General features: G+C 36.9%; 1 protein-coding gene across 1 annotated transcript; it reads right to left on the bottom strand.

Moving 5' to 3' along the window:
* Positions 1-7,497: 7,497 nt before the first annotated feature.
* On the bottom strand, positions 7,498-18,017 carry LOC307117132 (uncharacterized protein). The gene is made up of 4 exons (XM_079801851.1): positions 17,790-18,017; positions 11,690-12,004; positions 10,149-10,291; positions 7,498-8,427 (listed from the first exon to the last, which is right to left on the bottom strand). The coding sequence occupies exons 1-4, from the start codon at positions 17,818-17,820 to the stop codon at positions 8,293-8,295; spliced, it is 624 nt and encodes a 207-aa protein (XP_079657977.1). The 5' UTR covers positions 17,821-18,017; the 3' UTR covers positions 7,498-8,292.
* Between the last annotated feature and the right edge of the window lie 3,181 nt (positions 18,018-21,198).

Here is a 21,198-nt window from a genome sequence, read left to right as displayed (position 1 = left end):
ATAAATATGTAATATAAATATAAATAATAAGTAATATACAATCACGGTAGTAGTGTGAGCAGCGACACTTTGTTAAATTAAATAGCCTTTGTTAAATAGCACCACTGAGACAAAAGCTCACGAGATAGGCATATAGGCCTATATATAAATTAAAATAAATATGTAAAAATAGGCCTAATATAATATATGTAAAAATGATTTATGTAATATAAATAACATAAATATAAATAATAATTATATATAGTATATATATATATAAAGTAATTTAGACTACAATCACGGCAGTGTGAGCAGCGACTATTTGTTAAATTAGCCTAAATAGTCTTCGTTAAATAGCCTTGAACCACTGAGACAAAATACTATGGAAGTCAATGGGACCCATCAACTGTCTGGTTAACGACATTCTTCAAAATATCGTTCTTTGTGTTCAGCAGAAGAAAGAAATTCATACAGGTTGAGGGTGAGTAAATGATGACACAATTTTCATTTTTGGGTGAACTATCCCTTTAAAAACAGCAGGATTTCAAACCTGAATATTGTTTTTTTCCAAGAAGTTTTTTTTTTTTTTTTTTCGTAACTATTATTCTTTTAAAACTTGACCTGGACTTCCTGGCTGGAGTCTTCTACCCTGTAGAGGAAGACATTTATTATTAATGTAAACGTTTAAAAGCAAGACAGATGGGTTGATGACACATACAAGTTTTAAATAAATATTAGTATTTTTTTAATATGCTTTGTTGGTGGTTTGTGGGGTAGCATCCCCCGGGGCTGATATTTGTTTATAGCTTGAATAAAGATGTCAAATGTAAATTTATTTTCGTTAACACAAAATGTAACATCTGTAAAAATAACAACCTATTTTTAGCTAACGTTAGCTACTATTTAATCAAATACAAGACGTTATGAATGTAATTTCGCCAGATAAGACGCATATTAATACAATATGCTCCCAAAAGTCGGGAATGGCACTTCAAATTAGGCTATTATTAACAATCTAACGTTATAGTTTCTGCAGCTTGAAGGCAATGAAGTTCTGAAAAATCATGAAATTATTAAAAATATGTTAAGTAACGTCCCAGCAAGCAATTTTACGTCTAAAAGACGTCTAATAGCCGTCAAAACACAGCCCAGACGTCTAGGCTAAAACAAGGCTAAATTTGGGCTGTCAGTGAAAATCTAATAGACGTCTAATCATAGCCCAAAAATAGACGTCTAATCATAGCCCAAAAATAGACGTCTAATCATAGCCCAAGTTTAGACGGCTATTGAACGACTACATATATACGTCTAATAGACAGCAAATATGGGTCTAGGCTAAAACAAGGCTGAATTTGGGCTGTCAGTGAAAATCTAATAGACGTCTAATCATAGCCCAAGAATAGACTAGTCATCAATTAGACGGCCAACGAATGACTAGTGACTACTAATACATATACATCTAAAAGACAACAACATGGCTAAAGGATTCTTTTCACTCAAATATAACAGGTTTTCATAAATAACAATCCATCCAAATTAAATATAAAGTTTTATTTAGAAAAAGAACATAAAAAACATAGACAACTTAAGATAATACAAAAAGATCAAAACATAAAAATGACCAAATAAAATGTTAAAAATACAATTAAATATAAAATTAGGATAAGAAATATGGAATATTAACAACGTAAAATAATAAAAAAATATATAAAGAATGACAAAATATAAAGTTAACCCTTTTGTTGGTTTATAAAACATCATTGTTGGCTTTATTGCATTCCTTAACCCAAACTCTGTTGCCGCTGGGAAGTCGGTCATCACGGCATCTGCAAAATATTGCACAAGAAAAGCGTTGTTGACATCATAATGTTTTACTTTATTTACAGTAATTGTGACGAAGTCATTCTCTTTAGATACATGTGTGTGGCATGTTTAAAGAGAGAGCCATCCTTTTCTCACCCCAAGTTGTTTAAAACCTGCATGGGTTTCTTTCCTCTGTTGAACACGCACAAATATATATATATATTTTGAAGAATGTTGGTAACCAGACATTTGATAGCCATTGACTTTCATAGTAGGAAAATAAATACGTTTGATTACCCACATTCATCAAAATATATTTTGTGTTCAACAGACGAAAGAAACAGGTGAGTAAATGACAGAATTTTCATTTTTGGGTTTAAAACATGTTTTAGCCACCAAGTTGCATTAACACAACGAGATAGACAATTGGGAATGCTGATTTTATTGCTGTGTGTGTGCTATGCAAATTTGCCTTGCCAAGTTAAAAACACATATTTTCATATAATGATCCAAAGAGTAAAATTATATTTGTGGCTTCCATAACAAATTATAATAGGTTGCACATGTTTCATGTTTATCCCCTTGGAGGTACCTACAAGGACATGTAGCATGTTAAGCTAACCACGACATGGCTTATATACTACAATTACTAGTTAAAATCTCACGGTTCCTACACATGATAACAAATAATGTACTCAATGAACACGTCAAAACGAAAAAAAAAAAGATACTTACAAGGCCAAAGAATGTCCTTTAACGTTTGCTGTTGCCCGTTGTTGTTCTCCTCCTTCTTTGGTGTAAAAAACCCCCCATCAAACTGACACGACAGAAATGTTTTTCGCGATAGCTGCCGTTTGCCAGTAGTACAGGATACGGTTGCCATCTAGCGGTTGAGAGTTGTAATTGCATTTTGTATTTAACTTAAAATGGTAGAGAGACCAGTAATATATACGATATTATTTGTCTGTCTTACAATTTAAGTGAATGTTATGCGGGACAGCAAAGCTAATACTAATTCAAATGTTTACAAATGGGTGGGCTCAAAGCAGACTACACGTAGCCCGTCCAATTCAGAGCTAAATCGTGGCTACAGATAGACCATGTCATGAAATGACACATCTTGCAGATATTATTGACATTGCGAACATGATGGGATATCAACAATATCATGCGCTACATTGCCAAAAACTACAATTAATCAGTTTTGTCTTTTGACTAAAAGTGGGCTACAAATAGCCGGTCTGTATAGGGGCTAAATCGTGGCAACGTACAGCCTACGCATAGAACATGTTAAAGAAATGAAACCAAACACCTTGTAATCATGGTTGAGTTTGCTTACATGATGGAATATCATACATCTCACAAGTTATTTGGGCAAAAATTACATGTAACCAAATTCAAGGTTATTTTGGCTAAAAGTGGGCTACTCATAGCCGGACTATATCGGGTCTATAGTTAGCCTAGACGGTGAAATGACGGCTATTGCTTGCTGGGGTAGCTTAACAGAAGCTGCTCCTGCGTTTTCTCGCCCGCTTAACTTCAATGTCTGATTCCTCAGGCGTCAACAGCAAACACGAGAAAAAAACGAGAGATTATTAAACGGCTACAGCGCCAATAAATACAAAAAATTACACCATTTTAAATTAATGTCATTCTACAATGGTAACGTTAGACTGTAATCAAATTAAAGACGTTAAAAATGTAATGTTGCCGGATAAGACAAATCTTAATACAGTACAGCCCATGCCATGCTCCCACAAGTTTGAATAGCATTTCACCAATCTCGTTTCTGGGGGTTTACGTTCAGAAAAATCATGATGAATCACTATGAAAAATATGTTAAGTCTTAGGCCTAACGTACCTCAGCTGCGTTTTCTTTCGGCTCGAGACCGTCGAGAGTCGGCAGGCTTGGTTCAATGCCTCATGCGCAAGTGGTGACAGGAAAAAAGTGATCATATTATGTGATGTATCTGCACCAAAAGAGATCACATACACAATTCCAATTTAATTTTTATTTAACAATGCTATCCTTTTATAAACTAATGACGTTATCAAATGTTGCCAGACAAGAAAATAGATCGAATTCATGCAGAAATATATATTTGTGGTAATAAAATGATAAAATGCACACACAACATGAGACGAGTTTACTAGGAAGTGTGCTGCTCATTACTCTTTTCTCTCTCAGTGCACTCTTAAAGTTGAACAAACAGGTGACTTTACAAGAGTAAACTTTGGAAATAAATTGTTTCCTTTCTGAAGTAAAAATTCTGATGAAAGTGGGGAATCTCATAGCTTTCCTTGGCTGAAAAAAAATCTTCTAGAAATTGCTGTATTGTGATTCACAGGGGGAAAAAAATTACTGTGGAATTTACCCGCCGTTGAAAAAAGACCATGATGCTTTGCAGATCTACAGCAACATGCTGTATGCAGGTTCTACAGTAAGTATTTGCTCATTTTACAGTAATAATGCTGTGAAAACTACAGAAATGTGTTAGTGTGCGAAACTCATTTTCTACAGTATTGATGTATCAGCCGCCTCCTCTCATTCAGTCAGTTTAATCCTCTGAACATTGCGAACGGGTTCTGCTGGATTTTTCCTCATGACAGCGCGTTAGTGTTGGTGTGACGGGTCTGAATTTTGCGCGGGGTTGCACATGACGTTAATTCTACTAATTCCCGCAGATTTCGCGCTCGCATCTGAAGCGCACACACACATATCGTAATAAAGCCGCATCTGACATACAAGTGCAAAAATGAGCTCCTTTTTCCATCTTATTAATGGTCAGATACACTCAAAAATGTCTCAATGCCCATCTTAGACACAGTCGTAACCAGTTCACAGGAACAGTGTTTGGGATCCATGCGTGTGTCAGGTCTTAAAGGGACAGAAGTTATTTATTATTCAAACTACAAAAAGACAAATGATCACTTACCAGCACACATATTCTGAATGCCTTCAGCAGAATTCAAATGAGCCATTTTAATCTAGATTAATCTAGATGAATTCCAAGATTACAGTGAGATTAATCTAGATTAAAAAATTATCTATCATTTATACACACACACACACACAGAGTTTGGACACAGAGCTCTCCCCGCTAGTAGGCTAATTTGTGCGCACGATTTACTAAATTAGTAATTAGTAAATTGTGTGCATGATTTATAAATCGAGGGAACTGTATGCTGATTGTTTGTACTGGTTATCCCGTAGAGAACAAGGGATTTATGCTAAGAGGTGTTTAATGAAGTGTGCTGTGTCTAGGATATTTTCCACTAGGCCTATTTATTGGTTGCTGTGAGGTTTGAACGTGTATTGAGTGTCCATTTTAAAGTGACCAGTGTATGTAATCAGGATACCAAAGTGTGACAATGCCATAAGGCTGCTATTATTGTTAATAAAACGTATACTTTTGTTGATTTATAGTGGCTCATGGTTGATTTAAAGTTCCCCAGTGCCCCCTGGCGACTGGGTTCATTATTACCAAGTCATGGAAATAAACCTGCTTTTTTATATGCTGTACATTATTATTTATTTACATATCAGCAATAATAATAATACCAGAATGGATAATACAACATTTTGGCCAAATAACCCAACGAATCAGTTATTATATTTATTGAATAAAACTTTCAATTCTATATTATTTGCTGTATTAACCCATCACTGGGTTATTTGTTGGGTAATTTTTTTAACCCAACTATGTGAAATCAGCTATAGCAGTGTCACCAATAGTTTGGTGCAAGACCTTTTTAAGACCTACACCTTTTATCATAAAATCTAAAGGCTTTTATGTTATGGGGAAAAATAAATACTAATATTTTTGCAATGAAATACACTATTGTGGAGACTTTACTGGTCCTTACTAATTAAAAAGGCTTCTAGATCGACCCAAACATGTTTCTATTTAAATCTAGTGTTTTGCACATGTTTTTGTGATTGTAGGGTAGGGTTGGGTTATATTATCATTGAGCTGAAATAAAATCAAAGGAATTCTATGCAATGTCCACACTAATATTAAACAAACGTGTGTGTGTGTGTGTGTGTGTGTGTGGTTGCCAGCTACTTTGAGCATGTAACTCCTTCACCTCTTTTGGTATCTTCATTTTAAAGCCCCATGGTTCAATCCCAGAGATATGGAGATCTTAATGCGGCTCCGTGAGGAAATTGGTATTTAGTGGTCAAAAACCAAAAACAACACAATTGCATCGAATATGGCCTACCAAAATGCCATAAATATCCTTTTTTCAAAGTTTGCATGGCTGTCACTCAAAAGTATTAAAGATATCTCAATATGATTTTAAATTTTGCTTCTTAAACTTTTCAAGTCCCTATGGTTCAGTCCTATAGATGTGTCAGTGCGGCTTGAAGGCGGTGGAATCGGGAATTACTTCAAGTCTAGGGCCGCACAATTAATCGAAATCGAACCGCATTCGCAATTTGGCTTATGTGCGATTAAAAAAGCGTAAGGGCTGCGATTTTAATTAAATAAATATATGCACAATGTATTAGTGAAGAGCGGCTCTGTGATAGTAGGAAAGGCTTCTCCGTCGGAAAGCACTGCGAGTTTGAGTCGCTTATAATGTGCATTTGAAAAAAAAAAAGTCTACATTTAATAACATATGTTTTAACTCCTTAATATCGTCAGTCGAGTGTTTGATATTTCCTTTTTGTGAGCTGATGTGGCTTCTTATCACAGGATGAGGCAGACGATTGTGATACAGTGATGAAGTCTATGTCGATTAGCACTGCATTATAATGTACTTTATTATTATGAAAATACCCAAGAAGGCTTGAACTCAAATTCATCATATATTGTCACAGTCTTCATGTTTAATCAAAGCGTTTCTATCTTCTTTTTATTCAGTTCAGCTACACAGCGCTTACTTCACATTAGAGATTTCCGTCATTATATTACTTTTCTGAGGCAAATGTGGCGTTTCTGCTCAAGGGCGCCCTCTGGCCTCCAGTATGAATGAAACATGAGTGTGTTTAGAGCCTAGCAGTGCTCATCCTATTTTGGGTAAAAAAAATATGAAAAATAATATTTCTCTAAATAAATGTAGATGACAATCTATAGGTTTTTCTCCAGTGTACAGGACCCCCCCCCACCCCCCACAATGGATGCATAAAAGGCTCATATTTCATATTATATTTCGTTCTTGATTTTGCGTACCTCCTGACAAAAATTAAGAAATTGATATCACAGATTTTTATAATAATAATAAAATGATTTCTAGTTATTTTTATTCATAGGCTGCCTGCATGTTAACAGGTAACCCTGCATTTTTTTGTAAATTAAGTTTTCTGTAAAATATAAATATTTTTATTATTATTATTATATTGTTATATTTATTCTTAAATACTAATTTTTTTATTTTTAGTAATGAAAATCTTATTGTAATAGTAATATTTCTTATTTTGTTAAATATTATATTACACTTTTCAAAATAAGAAAAGAAAATTTTAAATTGCAATTTTAAGCAGAATAATCACAATTAGATATTTTCCCCAAATCGTGCAGCCCTAATCAAGTCTGATTTTTCCCACATGTACTTTTAAATGTAAACTAATTTGTATTGTATCAATAAATGCGGTCATCTTAAACAGTGCACACTATAAATTAATGTATTTAACATGTATGATATATTACTCTGGCAGAGTGAAGTTGATTAGTGCGTTATTTAACCAGTGGAAGCGGTGAGAACACAAGTGGTACAAAAACATATATTTATTTTTGAAATATAGAGATAGACATTGACAGGAAATGAATTAGGCAACACATTTATGCAAATATTTTTACACTTCCAGATTTGTGCCCAAGCTTGCAAGCCTTCTTGAAAGTGAAAGTGAAGTGATTTGTTCTCTGCATTTAACCCATCCAAGTGCACACACACAGTAGTGAACACAACACAACACACACACACACACACACACACACCCGGAGCAGTGGGAGGTCATATTGCTGCGGCGCCCAGGGAGCAGTTGGGGGTTATTCACCATCGACAATTCCTGCCGGACCTGAGACTCGAACCCGCAACCTTCCGGTTACAAGTCCGACTCTCTAACCATTAGGCCACGACTGCCCCAGTCTTCTGGATGAATCCCATAATACCTGGAAAGCACTTGTGAAGATCTCTAGCTACAGCCTGACTCTACAATTTGTTTAAAAAGCTACGGTTCATATGATGAACATGTGCTGAAGAAAGAATTCATTAGGTTCACTGGCTTCAAACATTCACAGTGTCAGTGTACTTTATGCATGTGATTGGAATATGATCTAAATTAGGGTTGTCATGGCAACAAAATTTCAGTAGTCAGTATCACTATCAATTTTGCTATCAAAGCACAAAAAAGTCCATTTAACTTAACCAATTTAACTTGAAAAAAGGGGGAAAAGTTACTATAAGTGACTATAAATAAATAATAGATTTAAACTTTAGCTTATAATACAAGATTTACGTGGCATGAGAAAGTGACATAGCAAAAAAGTTTCAAGATCAGAGGGGTCAGACTGAAATGGACTTGGAATTGGCCTGATGGTTTGAACACGGCTGATGTGTTTTAACTGCAAGAAGAGCTTCAGCATTTCCTCCAGAAGCATTGGAATTGTTTTTCAATTTTTTCTTTTGGCGACGCTGGATCTGTAAAGAAAACAACAGAAAACTGTCCTTAGTGAAGCACAACATGGAAATATCCTCTATGGAGAAGTCATGTGATACCAGGGCTGGGCATCGAGTTTGATTCTTTTTAGGCACCGACCGAATTTCCTCGATCCCATCGAGTGTCGTAAAAGCTCTCGACGTTTGATACCTAACGCTGCACTCACACGTAAATACACTTATTTTTAAATCGGGCAGAAACAACGTTTGTTTTGAGCGTTGGAAACCACTTGTGAAAACTAACTTTCCAGAAAAGTTCACCATTGGTTCATGGCGATTACATAATAGGTAAGTGTGTGTGGAGGCTCTGCCTTCTTTCACGAGGACATCTTTCCTGGTTGATTTCTCCTCGTGAGTCAGAAGAGGTCAGACCTCTGAGTGAAAACATGAACACACTGGAGAGCTGCTTTAAAGTAGAACATGAAGTTGTTCTTCTGATGAAACGAGACACTGATTTTCATGTTTAATACGGTAAAGCTGCTTGATTTTAAGCAATCTATTGTATAAAGTACTATATGCGTTATTAAAATGCTTGCTGTTTTCTCAAAGCGCCCGATGTCATTTGAGTTTTGTTCATTCTGTTGTGGTGACTGATAGCTTGATTAGACTGACAGCACAGCTGATGCCAAGCAAAAACACAGCGCACGCTCTTTTCTAAATTAAAAAACATCAACCAAAAAAGGTAGTGCGGTGCGTCTCGCATTTTCAAACGGGAAAAGCGCTTTCGGTCTGATCGGGGCCTAGCGGGATACTATCACTGCTCACGTATATTCTTTTTACCACTAAACGAAGAACGAAAAATAACTTCACCTGGAGTATATCAGGGTTTTAAAGGATCGGTTCACATCAAAATGAAGATTTCCTGATCTTTTACCTGATATGTCTTCCTTTCTTCAGTCGAAAATGAATTGTTTTTTTAGGAAAACACTCCAGGATTTTTCTGCACATAATGGACTTCAATGGGAACCAACAGTTGAAGGTCCAAATCACTGCAGTTTCAGAGGAAGAGCTTCAGAGGCTCTGATCCCAGATGAGGAATAGAGTCTGATCTAGACAAACCATCGGCCATTTTCAACAACAACAAAAAAAAGTATATACTTTTTAACCTAAATTGCTCATCTTGCGCTGCTGTGATGGCCACGGATTGCGTAATCACGTCTGAAAGGTCACATGACGTAGGCAGAAGTACCGCCCCGCGTTTACAATGCGCTCATGTGAAGACGAATACAAACATCCTTTAGCAAAAAAAAAGGTTATAACAAAGATGTCGGATGATTTTGAAGTGGAAGATGGAGTTTTTTTTGGGTAAAGGGTGTTTGTATTATTCTTCACAGGTTCGCTTGGGCCGGCACTTCTGCATACATCTATCGTGACCTTTCAGACGTGATTACGCAATACATGAACATCTCAGATCAGCGCAAGAGGAGCAATTTAGGTTAAAAAGTATTTACTTTTTTTTGGTTGTTGTTGAAAATGTCTGATGGTTTGTCTAGATCAGACTCTATTCCTCGTCTGGGATCGTGCAGACCCTCTGAAGCTCTTCCTTTGAAACTGCATTGATTTGGACCTTCAGCCGTTACCATTGAAGTCCATAATGTGCAGAAAAATCTTTGGTGAATATGTATTATTAGACTTTGGTGAATATGTATTATGCAGAGCTGCTCATATTATAATTGATAAAAGAATGCATAAGTAATACTTGCCTTCCTGCGTCTCCAGAAGCAAACAACCCCCGAGATGCCAATAATCATAACTAGAGGAATAACTGTAAGCCAGAGGAGGTCAGAGGTGGGAGGTTTTGGGGTGGGGGGGTGTTCTGGTGCTGGACTGGTGTAAACTGGTGCTTCTGGAAAATACAACAAGAACACGAACAATTAGAGGATTGCAAACAACCTTTGATTATCATCTTAAAACATTCCTGACCAATCCTACTTTAGCAATGTTAAATTTCAAAGCCAAATGAGGAAAATTGAGGATGTGAAAAGTTTCAAATGCAGATTATCTAAGAAATAGTGCAAGGCAAGCAATAGTTTTTGCTTTAAATTAGAATCGTACAATAATCTTGATTACTGTAGAATATCAATACCTGTGTGAGGATCAATCTTTCATGTGGTAAACACAATCAGTAAATACCAGTGACATCACTAGACCCATTTTACAGAGGCTTTAGTCATTTAGGCTTTAGTCATCGGATCAGTTTCCACTGATTTATTCAAAAGGCTGATTCATTTAGTAAGGAAACACTGCTCAGAGACGTGATTACAGTTCTGTGGCTTTGTTTTGAACTTTTTGTTGGTGAAATAAAGCAAAAACAGGCAATATGGAGTCACTTAATATATACTTCTTGTTTAGTAAACTTGTATAAAATCAATACCACTTGTTATGCTGACATCTGGAGAAAACTGCACTTGAGATATTTATAAACTATATTAAATGATATATTAGAGTAAATTACACAATGAAAATGTGCACTTCCACACACTAATACATCACGTAGTGTATCTGCGTGCGCTCTCTGGGTGTGTGTGAGGGATATACATGATAAGATCGCACCGCAGAGAGCACTAAAACAGTGATATTAATCGCAGACCCCTAGTCGAGCCCTGATCTTCTTCTGATCTATTAATGCAAACTCTGTGGCATTCCTGATTATACAGTAAATTCCCTTTTCATGAATGGATTCTGTGCCAGTTTTCTGCATCACAGATTTCATTAGGGCCCAATTTAAGACATTAAAAGGATAGTTCACCCAAAAATGTGACCCCTCAAGTCTTCCTATAGGTGTATATGACATTCTTCTTTCAGCCAAACACAATTGGACTTGTATTAATAAATATACTGGCTAATCCAATAATTGCATTTTTTATTTTCATTTTTGGGTGAACTATTGCTTTAAGACTTTTAGACTCACGGAAACCCTGGACAAGCTTTTGTTCCTTGTCTGAAGTCTGTGGTGTGTTTGCACAGTTTTTAACACACATGATTTAAGAAATAATGCAAGCAACCGTTTTCCCTCTTTTGTAAATAGTTGAAGAAATCATGAGGAGTTAATGCTGTGGATCAAATGATGTGAAATCTGATTCTTTACATCACCTAACTGTTATCACTTTTAATTGTTTTGCAAAAAGCACTTGCTTATTTATATAACTTTGAGCACAACCATGACCATTTTAATAATTTTTTTCATAATCCTGATTCTGGCACATTACAGGCAAACAGAGATATTATATTAGCATATACTCACCCTTTACAACAAGCTGAACTTTCACCTCAGACATCTTCTCTCTAAAGAAGGCTCGTGCTTCATAGAGTCCTGAGCTGGAGTTGCTCACTTTCTGGATGGTCACACACACACGTCCTTTCTCAATATCCATTGATACTCCAGATGGAGGAGGAATATTAGATCTCCAAGGAATCTGAGCTATAAGACGCTTTCCCTCATTGTCTCCTTTAAAGCTAATCCTCACAAGATCGGCTTTCTCCACTTCATCGATGTTGAAACATATCGTGACATTCTGTCCATCAGTGGCCTCGATCTTCGAGCCAGCAACAGCCAGAGCTGAAAATCAGAAGCACTGCATTAGAATAATAAGACATAAACTGACAGGACTTTTTTCATCCTCCGGATGCTGTGGGGATGCTTTGGTCTTTATTGGGGGTGCTGAGCACCTGCCCTCCCTAAAGCCGCCCGCGGTTGAAAGACACAAAAGTGGAGACAGGCAATCGAGACACTGAGAACCACAGCCACTGGAGAGAGCCGTAATCAGACAGGAAATATAATATATCAAACTGACATTTGGATATTTGACTTAACAGTGACTAAATGTTTACTGCACACGTAGGCACACTGAGTGTCAGGATCCCAAAATGTACCCATTCTTCTGCTGAAGCTTCACGTCTTATTTCCTGTATCCACTTTTGTCTCCTTAAACTAGGGATGCAACGATACACATTTTTTCACTTCGGATCCCGATACCTGAGTTTGGATATAGGCCAATACCAGAGCTGTGTTTGCTTTAATATTATTATTATTATTATTATTATTATTATTATTATTATTATTATTACTGAAATAAACTCCTCTCAACAGGCAAGAATGATATGTACGTATTAGGGATGAAACGGTATGGAAATTTCACATCGCGATTATAGTGACCCAAATGATCACGGTTATCAATATTATCACGGTTTTGTTCAAATAAGAGGAACATGTTCAAAATGAACAGATACACACACATTTCAACAAGTTTTATATTTGAAAATCAACAAACAACAAATAAATCATGCAGCTCTAAACACTTTTTTAAGATTCTGTGGGATTTCCTTTCTTATAATGGCCGTTGTCCATGGCGCGCATAACGCATAAATCTCTAATATATAATCTCTAATATTATCTCTGATGAGAATATTGCTTGAGAATATATTTACAGTGTTCTATCAGCTATGACACATTTAAATCTAGCATATTTTGTGTAAGAGCCCAACAGTCTCCTAGTGAAATGAAGCGTAGAGTGTTTTTCCCAAAATAACCACTAGAGAGAGTCAAGATACATTTTCACTGTTGCTATGCACTATGTTTGACAACGGGGATAAACAAATCTCCTTGGAGAAGCTGACACCAGCTGCCTATATTTGAAGAGAAGAGGATTGCATTGTAAACTATAATTTTCAGATATAACAGAAGTGTTTAAAGGGTAACTAAACCCTAAACCAACTTTTTTTTAGTTAATGATCTGTAATACTGGGGCTTTATTAATGCTGTTCATTGATTCGAGTAAATGTTTTGACATTTGAGTATAAAGTGTTTTAATTTTATAAAATATGGTGTAAAACCGCCAAAGTGCTGCCCTCTTAAGGTTGAACGGTGCAGTTGAGTTTTCCTATTGGACGTTGTGGGTCATCGTAGGATGGCACTGCCAACGCCCCTGGCACGAGCTCACCGCGCCCTCAGAAAGTTTCCCCCAATCACATGATGAGAACGGCTTCACTCCAGTACCTCATGTTACATGAAGTAGACATTATGAATGAAACTCACTTGACACTTGCTTTAACATTGTATTGAAGAAAATATGGTTAAATAATGCAGTTGTCAGTACACGTCAGGCTTTTCTTGCGATATTATTGCCGCCCGTCATGTGTACAGATAATTTTCATACATGAGACGCGCTTTCAAACCCTGACACGCATGTGGTTGCCTCGGTAACGAACAACAATACTGTAACGTGCTGGCGTATATAGTCTAACTTATTTGAGGAAATCTGTTTATAATAGGCTTTGAGGTCTGAACAGCGCGGCTGCTTCACTAGCATCGTCGGCATCGGGAGTTAACGCAGTTAATGCAGCTCGCATTGATAAGGCTCTGGGTCTGTGTCTACAGACGATCCACCCTCCTCCACTTCAGGTGAAGGTGGAGAATGACCGCTCTGCTGCATAGCTGGCGTCACTCCAGTCATTCTCCATCTCTGCGACTCGCGAGTCTGACAGCTGTCAATCAATCCGTCACTGCGGGTCTCAGGTGCACGCCCTCCGCTCAGCCCCGCCCTCGGTTCATCCCCTCTGTGTCCGCTGGGCCCCGCCCACTTTTACAGCATTTTTCAAAATTTGCCAGTGGGTGGAGTTAAGCTCTGAGCAGGGGTTTAGTTACCTTTTAAGAGAATATTGTCCTGCAGGATATCACAGTGCTGTATGCAGAGCCGGCTCTCCCTATAAGCGAACTAAGCGGCTGCTTAGGGCCCCGCCGCCACTAGGGGGCCCCTAACTACAGATTGCACTCGCCAGCGTCGCCGCAGTTTATCACGCAAGACGCTCAATTCGCGTCATTCGCACCGCGCGAAAAGCGCCTTCCGCGCCGCGGGACCTCTAGACGCGCGTCAACGCGACTTTCCATTGACTTAACATTGAAATCAAATCACTCGCGCCAGACACTCTATTTGCGTTTGGTGTGAACGCAGCATAACGTTAGCTGTCCGTCGATTATGCTGAATCAACATTGCTTGCGCTATGGTCCAGCCGTCGGCCACAGCTCTGGGCTACAGACCGCGTAGAGACAGACCCACCTCCTATGAATGTATTTTCTTTTTAACAGTTAACGTTACATGACCTACACTAGTTCTGGGAAAGAAAAAACCGAAAAATCTTTGTCTCAATAGACGCTTATTACAATAAAAAAATAGTTTAAGAACATTCGAGAGAAAGAAAGTAATAGGAAGAGAAAGAGCAATCATTTGACAGTCAAAATCAAAATGAAGTTTAAAATAAAGCGGTTAAATACAAGCTTTTTCTTATGGTCTTAATTGAATAGGCAATTAAAGATTATTAATAAATATTAATCTATATACTATTATGAAATATTTTATATATTGTTAAGCTAAATCGCCCAGACCATTTAAACCTAAAGAAAACACAGTGTCCTCTCTGAAACATTATTGAATGATGATCGATACAAGACACCTAAAAGCAAAATATATTTGTGGTAAATTTTAGTAAAGAACACTGTAAAAAAAAGCAGGTCCCCAATTGAAAATTTTCTAGTGAGCGATCACATCTAAATTTTTCAGTTGGCCAAATTGAATTAATGTGAATTGATGCATTTTAATTCAATTAAAATTCAAGAAATTAAATTTGGCCAACTGAAAATTTTAGATGTGATCGCTCACTAGAAAATGTTCAATTGGGGACCTGATTTTTTTTTTTACAGTGAATGTATTACTGTATGTAATCATAAAAGGTAAAAAATATCTCACTCCATGCTGTGAAGGTTTAAAATATGAACAGTATGTAAGAGTTAATCAACCAATAATTAAATAATATAATTTAACGTTGGATTTCTTTTAATTTACCCTTAACATAATTGTAAAAAACTAAATGTCACTTTCTCAGGAGGAGCCATTCTTAAATATTTTGGTGGTCGTGGAGAAACATTTCATGAGGCTGACACCAGAGATGACACAAGGAAATATTTCCCACTGCCTTTCTTTTGAATAGTTTTGTGCGCAACTTCAACATAGCTAATTTTCCTCTTGCCAATAAAAAATTTAGTTTTATAATCATAATTCACTATGTTGTCTAATTGTACTTTAATATTAATTTAAAATTAATGTGTTTTATCTACTCTGCATACTGTATTTATTATTAATTATATGATAATCTCAACAGCTGGAGGAGGAGACGCTACTGCTGCTTCAGTAGAGCATAGCGAGCCGCAGACCACTATGGCTAATGTTGTAAGTTAGCTATATATTGTTAATGCTAAATTATTAATATTTATTTGTTTACAACAAATTTACCTTAAATTTGCAAATCTATAATCTTTACTTTTACTGTTTCAGTGAGTGTACTTTAATAAGCAGTAAAATAGGCAATCATGTTAAAAGATATACAGATGAAATATGTAAGTGTTAGATTGTATACAGTTGCTGGTTTGCGGTGCAATACTCCATTATTCACTGCAAGGCAGGGCCCCAAAATTATCCTGCTTAGGGCCCCCAGATTTACAGAGCCGGCCCTGGCTGTATGATAGATGAATAGTGAAATCTGTAGTTTGAGAGGATATGTTATTTATAAGGAATATAATTATATTTTAAAAAATTAAACATTTTAAAAAAAAAGTCATAGCTTGTGGGGTAAAAAGCCCCCCAGAGGGCATAGTTTCTCTCTATCATAATTACTATAACATATTTCTATCTATCAAATCCTTTGTTTTACACTTAATAATACCAATTAATTATGAAGGCTGAGCAATTGTAATATTTGGTGAATAACTCACTCAGAACCGGGATGGCATTCTAGTCACATTTATGTTTTGTTTCACTGTAATGTCACATTTTCCTTAAGGGGGCGTTTCCCCCTACTCTACCCTATAGTTTCATATGATTTGACAGTTTATTTTATTAAATATCAAAAATCCAAAAGGTATGCATCATACCTGACACCTAGATGAACACTTTACAGTCAGTTTTATGATTCTCTTCAAATGCCATTTAAGTTAGAAACGTGTATACCAATGTTTTATGTAGAGACGGCCCCTTAATTCGCGAACGTCAAGCGGACTTTATGCCAGTCATATCAGATGCGCTGTGGTTCTGCTGTGTTTGTTTGAAACTATTTTCGCTGCTCAAATAGAACAAAACCTGTTAATCACTGTATGATGAGCGAATCTCCTGCTTCTGCTTTAAGGCTAGATTTCAGTGAGAGCGGCGCGCGCTCTGAACAAAACTCCGCTAATCTGAACGCCTCTGATTATTATAACCATAAACTCAATAGAAACACGTGTGATTGGTTATTATGCACAACGCGATTATAACAGATGGCTTTTGAGAAGACCATAAGTCAAAGTGGCTTGTGAGGGGGTTTGAGTGGAAACCCGCAGATGCGGCAAGCCCTGTTTATCTCTTAATGCAGTGGTGTATAGGGCACCACAAGAAAATGCTCACTTCCTCTGCAGGGTTTTCAGTGTGAAGTATTTCCACACAGCTGACATGTTGTCTAGCAACAATGCTGCTCAATGCTATCCTGCTGCGAATGGATTTCCTGAGCGGGGGCGTGTCTCATAACTCTGTGTCTCATTGAGCCGCGGCTCCAACATGAGCTCAATGAGATTCGGCTCCTTTTTGGAGTCTGTCCCTAGCGGCCAGTCGATGAACTGCAGTTTAAGGCATTTCCGTATTGGATTCAGAGAAACTGCAGAGGAGCCGCTTGATCAAAACAGAAGAAACGCTTTGGTGGACAAACGGCAAACGTGGTTGGTCGGTGTTGTAGCCTATTTGTCCCGCCCCTTTTCCACTTTTCGCCCTTTTCCACTGGGTGAAAAGTGACAGAGGGTCTATCGGGGGTCCATCAGCGGACTTTGATTTCAAAGTCTTCACTCTGGCTAAATCTCAGGATGTGTTTGATAATAAAAGAGCTATTAAAAGCACAATAATCCGCGCTGTTTCCAAGTTCAATACGGCTTGTGTGCGCACGCCGTGAAACGGACCGGCGACCATAAACCATCAAATACACAACAAATAGCCATAATAACAGCAAATATCAAAATGAGCGCTTGGAGATTATTCACTTAAACACAGTTTATATCTTGGCTGTTAGTAGTTTGGAGAAACCGGTGGAGCATCGCTCACTATTTTCCCTTAACAGACTCTTCAGATGAAGCATGAGACATAAAATCACACACAAGTCTAACTTACTTAATGCACATTATAACGGTGACGGGTCGAGTGGCACAACAACAGGTGAACGTCGGAGTTTATCGATACAATTAACGGGTCTTTACAGATTTAGCCCCGTTGTTTAATATTCCGGGTTTCGGATCCTGCATTCCCTCTACAGACACAGAACTGCTCACCTACCTGTAGCGATAAGGAGCCCGACGGAGATCATCTTCAAAAGAATACAAGTTTTAGATCAACTATAGTGACATTTGAAACAACCGAGAGGTAATGCAGGAATCGCTGAATGAGAAGGACCTGTTCTGGGTTGCAGAGAAAGAGCAGCAGGGATAAATAAACTACTGTTACGCTACTCTGAGTGGGCGAGTTGTCTTTCAGTCACTTCAGTTCACTGCGTCTCCATACAATAGGTTGAATGACACGTCTGTCATAGCCTGACGGGGTCTGTATCGTTTTTAATCATACTTTTAAACTTCAGGTTTCGGGTAGTTCCCCGAGAAAAGAAAAGGACTTCAGAAGGCGACATTTGCAGCACACACCTCACTTCCACCACCACCAGGGGCGTAGGAACGACTTTGACTTTGGGGGGGACATTTTGGCCACTATGAATCAACGTCCATCCCACCATAATAGTAACATACAGTATGGTGACATGGTACAACATGTCTGTTTTACTCATGTGACAATGTAACGGGAAAACAACATTCTGCATATTGAAATAAGTGCTCATTTATTTCACCCCCATTTCCTTTTAAAAAATCTATTTTGCACTAGGAACACAAAATACTTCCTCTCAGCGCCTTTTGGACAAAAATGTCCCCTTTGGAACCCACATCATTTTTAATCCCATTGCCATTTAACTATAAAATGATGCAATCTTTGTTAATAGGCTTTTATTCTGTTGGCAGAAAATAGGCTAAAACAAACTTGCCCTCAAATAGAATAGATATAGACAAAACAACATATTAATAATAGAGATTGAACAGGCTACTCCAAACTGCGATTATTCTGGTTAAAATGTTTTTTTTTTTTTTTTTTTTTTTTTTTTTACAAATGAAAAATGTATGCATATAACATTTTATATATTAATGTTTATATATTAATGAGAGTAATAATAATTATTATATTCGATAAATACAAATATTTTTTAACAAAATTTGAAATATTACTATTACAATAACATTTTAATTATTCAAAAAAAATAGAGTATTTAAGAATAAATAAACAATATAATAATATTAACATTTATATTTTACAGAAAACTGCTGGGTTACCTGTTAATATGCAGACAGCATATGACTAAATATCATTAGAAAGGTCTAAGGATTTAATGTAAAAAATAAATAAAATTCTGTGCTTTTTATCTGTGATATCAATTTCTTAAAGTCTATGTATTTAATATGCAATATGAGCCTCTTATGCATCCACTGTGGGGGAAAAACTGTACATTGGAGAAAAACATGGATTGTCATATAGATTTATTTAGAGATAAGTATTATTTTTCTTATTTGTTACCCAAACGTTTAATTCATACTGGAAGCCAGAGGGCGCCCTTGAGCAGAAACTCCACATTTGCCTCAGAAAAGTAATCACCCTAATGTGAAGCTAGCGATGTAGGATAAACTGAAGATAGAAATGCTTTGACTGATGAAATAAACAAGACAATAAACACGACTGCATCAAGATCTGGTGTATTTGAGTTCTTCAAGCCTTCACTATTTTCATAATAATAAGGTATGCAGTGCTGATTGAGTGCAGACTTTATTACTGTATACAATAATTAAAAACAAAGCAACAATTCTAAGCATTGTTTTATAAGTCCATAAAAGTGCATCTATCCATCATAAAAGTGCATCTATCCATCATAAAAGTGCATCTATTATCATAAAAGTGCATCTATTCATCATAAAAGTGCATCTATCCATCATAAAAGTGCATCTATCATCATAAAAGTGCATCTATCCATCATAAAAGTGCATCTATCCATCCTAAAAGTGCATCTATCCATCATAAAAGTGCATCTATCCATCATAAAAGTGCATCTATCCATCATAAAAGTGCATCTATCCATCATAAAAGTGCATCTATCCATCATATAACTGCTCCACACTGCTCCGGAGGTTAATAAAGGCCTTCCGTTGCGAAGTGTTGCGTTTGTGTAAGAAAAATATCCATATTTAAAACTTTATAGACAGAAATAACTAGCTAAATAACAGCATGAACACATTGACTGATTTATTAATATTTGCACACATTGTGGAAATCTCTAGCTACAGCCGGTCTGACTCTACAATCTGACACTTGTGTTTAAAAAGGTACCGTTGTTCATTTGGATACTGATATTCATATAATCAGGGTTCGTACAGATACTGTAAAATTAAATTCCAGGACTCTCAAGCACTACAATCAAAGATCTCGCGTATCAAATATCTTTATTGTCTTAAAAAAAAAAGGTAATTAGAAATAAAAATAAACGAATAAAACAAAATGGTACAGATAAAGTACCTTTTCAGAAACAAGGCTGCTTTCCAGGACCGAACCAAAGTACTTCAAGCACATTGTACAATCAATTTACATAACTTTACATAAATAAGAAAGTGAGCAAAAACAATGACAATCAAAGAAACACATTAACGGTAACAGAAGAAGAGAAATTAAAGTACTGGTACTTTTAACAACACTAATATAAGTTTCTGTCTCTTTCATTGGTATGTCTAAGCAAAAACACCATGAAGATGTTTGCAATACAGATTGTCTTAAGTAGCGTTCACACCGGACGCAAATTACGCAAATTATTCACACAGTTGGACGCTTGAACATTGAGTTTACTCGCTTCATTCGCGCGTGACATTCACTTCACAACAGGCGTGATTCTCCTCATGGGCGGAGCTTCTGCCAGCGGCTCGTCTGGTTGAGAAATGGCTGACATGGGCTGTGTTTACACGTCGTTTTTGTTAAAATTCTACTGTTAATGTGTGACAATTTAGTTAAGACTTTTTCAGTTTAAAGCTCAAATCTGTGGTTTATTTATAAAGAGAGCGCCTATTTGACTATTTTATCTGGCGTTAATAATAATCGCGAATAAATCGCGCTTTTCACACGTAGTTGGACGCTTGAACATTTTGAGTTTACTCGTGCGTGACATTCACTTCACAACAGGCGTGATTCTCCTCATGGGCGGGGCTTCTGCCAGCGGCTCGTCTCGTTGTGAAATGTCTGACATGGGCTGTGTTTACACGTCTTTTTTGTAAAAATACTACTGTTAATGTGTGACAAAATGTAGTTTTAAGACTTTTTCAGTCGATAATGTAGTTGTTTAAAGCTCAAATGTGTGGTTTATTTATATAAAGAGTGCCTATTTGAACATGTGATCTGGTGTGTGTGTGTGTGTGTGTGTGTGTGTGTGAGCTCCAGTGGATCATTAGCGCTCATTAACCCGGTGAGATCAGCCTTTCCTCAGCCAGTTCTTCTGCCGCTGGCTCTGATGTCTCTGTGGCGGCTCCAGATATAATTCGTCTTGTAACGGCCGATCTTTGCTCTCATGGATCTATAATTTGTTTCCTGGCAAATCGTTTAGGCTGAGGACAAA

The sequence above is a fragment of the Gobio gobio genome, assembly GCF_949357685.1.
Source record: "Gobio gobio genome assembly, chromosome: 21".
NCBI classification, from domain to species: domain Eukaryota; kingdom Metazoa; phylum Chordata; class Actinopteri; order Cypriniformes; family Gobionidae; genus Gobio; species Gobio gobio.
This window is presented reverse-complemented; position numbering and strand designations above follow the sequence as displayed.